General features: G+C 51.1%; 1 protein-coding gene across 1 annotated transcript; it reads left to right on the top strand.

The window, feature by feature from the left end:
- The first annotated feature begins 1,006 nt into the window (after positions 1-1,006).
- On the top strand, positions 1,007-3,941 carry LOC308587956 (uncharacterized protein). Its single transcript, XM_081195934.1, has 2 exons — positions 1,007-1,569; positions 1,610-3,941. Exon 2 carries the CDS (start codon positions 1,637-1,639, stop codon positions 3,692-3,694), a length of 2,058 nt encoding a protein of 685 aa, XP_081052060.1. The 5' UTR covers positions 1,007-1,569; positions 1,610-1,636; the 3' UTR covers positions 3,695-3,941.
- Positions 3,942-4,233: the final 292 nt, after the last annotated feature.

Genomic DNA, 4,233 nt, shown 5'->3' with positions numbered 1-4,233 from the left:
ATATCTGGCTAGCTATACCATCAAAGTCCTCATTAAGGGAACAAAGGATGATAAAAACATACTGAATATCAGGTACCTCCATGTCCCTTCGAATTAATTCGCCGCGTATTGCCTCCAGACGTCTCAAGTGTGCTGCCAAATCACCACCAGGCTGCAACTTCGTCTGGTACAACTGCTTGAAAAACGTCAATGCAGACGCTGACTCTTTTCTAACATGCACTGCTGCAAGACTGTCCCACATTTCTTTGGCAGTTTTCTTATTTCTTATATAGACTACTTGCTGGTCGCTGACTGCCAAATTAATTATCGCCCTGGCTTTTGCATCTCCTTTCGACCAAGCATTAGTTACAGGGTTAGGAGGGTCATCAGTTACATAGGTCCATACTTCTCTAGAGGTCAAAAGCGCCTCCACCCGAAAAGACCATAAACTATAGTTCTCATCTGTTAGCTGTGGGAAGACCAGAGCCTTCTCAACTTCTGGAACCCGGTCAACCATTCTGGAACTCTTCCAGACCCACAAAAACTACGCTAACAGGAGAAGGAGTTTTCAAACCTTTCTCAGAGTCCAAAAATATGCAGTCATCCACTCAGCAGCTGGGCCCATAACCAAAGATGTTGACTTTTTGCAGTATGGTAGCGCTGCAGAGAGCTTGCTGGGGAGATCATGCATTAAAAAGAAAGGACTCAAAAATAACTTAAAGAAGGTTTTAATAAGAAAAACAAAAACTCCATTTACACTAAATATACTAACAAACAAACATGACCCAACCACCAACCCATCCCCCAGGGTGATGGGAGAGCTAGGTGCTGCTCCTTATATACTCTACCCAAATGCTGACACGCCTTAATCAAATACAACTCAGCAGCACCTGCTATGTTTCACAGCTGTAAAGCTGGGTCTCGTTATCTTCCTCTGGCCCTTGCTCTGGCCCCTTAAAGACATACACATGGAGTGGAACAATGATGAACCTTTACATTTAAAGAAACCATTCAACACTTTTAACCACTCCAACTTCCGTTAAGGTAGCAGAAAAGACAGCCTGGTTACATCACACCCGCTGCAAACCCGCCTCTGCACCCGAACCTGCCTCAGACGACTCACCATACTGCACCCCACGCCGGCCGCCAGACGACGACTCCGATACAGAGGACCCCCAACAGACCGGACCAGATCGGGGCACGAATCGAGCCCAACAGACCGGACCAGATCGGGGCACGAATCGAGCCCAACAGACCGGACCAGATCGGGGCACGAATCGAGCCCAACAGACCGGACCAGATCGGGGCACGAATCGGGCCCAACAGACCGGACCCGACCAACCGTCTTCATCAACCCATTGGACCTCCGAAATCATCCCGGCACCCGACCACAACAACCAACCCCCAATTCGCCTCAAACTCCGCAAAACACACGCTGTTTGACAGCTCCACCGCTCCCCATTTGACAGCTCTCCGTTTGACAGCTCCACCGCTCCCCATTTGACAGCTCTCAGTTTGACAGCTCCACCGCTCCCCATTTGACAGCTCTCCGTTTGACAGCTCCACCGCTCCCCATTTGACAGCTCTGCAGTTTGACAGCTCCACCGCTCCCCATTTGACAGCTCTGCAGTTTGACAGCTCCACTACCTCTCCTACGATGTCGACCATCACCATACTCACCCTGCCAATCCTTCTTCTCACCACCGTTTCTTCTCAAAACACCAAGATCACACATGCTTCCTGCCCTGGATTACAAACTGAACACAAATATCTTGACTTTGGAATAGTTGATATGGTAAAAAGAGGAACATTGGACCGCCTTGGAGATTTCGAGTTCTGCTTGCCTGAGACTCGCGTCCTCCTTCGACACTCCATATCACCGATCCTTGCAGCACACCAAGCATGGGAACTTTTTATTCGCTCACCCTCTTACAGGCCTCTCGGCAAACTCATTCTCACCAGAGACGGCCCCTGGAACCGTGCACAATGCCTCAACGGTTCCTACGTACTCTTCTCTGATGGTACACCGCAACAAACACTTAACTGGACTCTCCTTAACAATGGTGGTGGCGAGTCAGTTTATACTGACCAGAACCACCAAACGGACCGCCTAATCCACGGATTCTACTGTCAAAGAGTAGATTCCGCCCCCCGCCAAACCATTTTACAAGGAGTCTGCCTCCGAAGATACTGCTGCGTTTGGGATATTGGACTAGCCTCCAACTGGGACGGCAAGGCGTATCTGGAAGGCTGGCATTATTCCGCTACAACCCCAACAGAATGGGACACCACTGGACCTCAACGTTGCGGCGGTATCACTACAAACCTCACCTATCTACTTCGTCAAGATCCACTACACCCCGCAGGCACCGCACCTCGACAAAGGGGGGAACTGTCAATATCCGAAAACCCCACAAATAATGACGTTTTGTCCACATGGCACTCCAACACCTATGTGAAACTAATCTCTCAGATCGCAAAGCAAACAGCCGCCAATGAATGCTGGATCTGTGCCAATGCTCCTGCTCATCTCCACAGCGGCCTGCCTTTCCTCGGAGTGCCCCTTACCCTTCAACAACATCTCTCCGCTGATGTACAGTCCTGGAACCTGACTGCCGTCAACCTCACTCACCAGTACATCTACCTAACTGGACCTACAACAGGTGATCTTTGCCGGAAGTTCAGCGGCACTGACAAACTCATCGGCGAGAGCACCTGTAAGTACACCATTGACATTACCTTGACCGGAAAAGTTACCCTATGGCACCAAGGCAACCCCTCCTCCCATCCCAACCTACTGTCTGCATGGAAGCGTGTAATGGGCTTACCCGAACCCTGGGACCCGTCCCCAACTTCCCAATGCCTCTTCCGCACCTTCCTCACTGGTCGTATAGACCCGTGCCTGCAAGGGTTGTTCTGGATCTGCGGTCACCGCGGCTATGTATGGGCCAGCCCCCACTCCCGGGGCACCTGCTACCTTGGACTAATTCTTCCGGGGATCCGGGTAACCCAAAAACTCCCCCCCGGAAGGATGCGTAATAAGAGGGCAAAAGATCTGTCAGAACTCTCCGATGTGGCGGCAAACGGAGAAACCTACGGGCGAGCCCTTTTCCCCGCGTACGGAGCAGGCTCCAACCATGTCGACATCCTCAAATTAACAGACATATTACTGAACTTTATGGAAGAATCCAACGCAGCCACCCAATCCATTCTGACGGAGCTGACAGAGGTCAGGCAAAATTCGATACAAAACCGCCTTGCTTTGGACTACGTCCTTGCGTCGACTGGAGGCGTATGTGCTCTTGTCGGAACCGAGTGCTGCACACACGTCTCTGACCAGACCCTGAACATCACGGGTCATCTCAATAACATCCATAAACTAACGGAAGGGCTTCGGGGCATCCAGCACGAGGGCTTGTCGGACACACAGTTCTGGAGCTGGCTACCCGGGTCCGCTTGGATAAAACAACTATTAGGAAATGGCCTTTTAATACTGATCGCTGTCGCCATCTGCATTGCTTTCCTCTGCTGCGCAATTCACTGCTTCCCGATGTGCTGTCAAACTTGCGACTCTTGTCTTCCTACCCTTCACCCGCGATCGACCACCACCTACAGATCACCGACTCCAGGAATTTCGTCGACTCCCATCGAAATGGGACCCTTGCAGGACTTCCGGAACCAGGACTCTAGGTACTGCATGTCAGATTTCTATTGATTTATGCGGAGAGAAGGATTGCGCGGTTTCCCTACCTTCGCAATCTTATCTCCGAAGGGGGGAACTGTCGCCGGAAATCGCCCCCCCCCACACACTAACACGTGTTCGCACAAGCACCACACTCACACGTACACGCATCTTCCCTCCCTAGCCCAGAGGTGTCCCTTTAGAGGGCCATCCCTTAAAAGCCTTCCGTAAATAAGGAAGCGCTGGCTTGACAGTTTCCCGCCACGGCACTCCGCATAGGCCTATCTCTATTGCGAGTAGACCGGACGACCGAGACCTGCTGTCAATCGGCGGCCGCCTCAGCCAATCAGTGTTATCGAACAGCGCCCCTTGCGGCGACCACGCTGGTACTGCAGGCTGCTGCCGCACTTCCCCCTTACCTTTGACAGTTCGCAATACAAAGTTTCCGAGTTCAATTGACCATGACTGATCTAATCAAAATGTAGCAAGCCGCTTCCTGAAGGGAAAGTGCTTTGAACTTCAAGGACAATATTCTCTATAAATTTGCTAAAAATCACCCGTACTTTGGATTT

Source organism: Podarcis bocagei, assembly GCF_964188305.1.
Source record: "Podarcis bocagei genome assembly, chromosome: 5".
In the NCBI taxonomy this organism is placed as follows: Eukaryota; Metazoa; Chordata; class Lepidosauria; order Squamata; family Lacertidae; genus Podarcis; species Podarcis bocagei.
This window is presented reverse-complemented; position numbering and strand designations above follow the sequence as displayed.

Excerpts from the sequence above, each read along its gene's own strand:
- LOC308587956 (XM_081195934.1), top strand. The coding sequence starts at position 1,637 with ATGTCGACCATCACCATACTCACCCTGCCAATCCTTCTTCTCACCACC.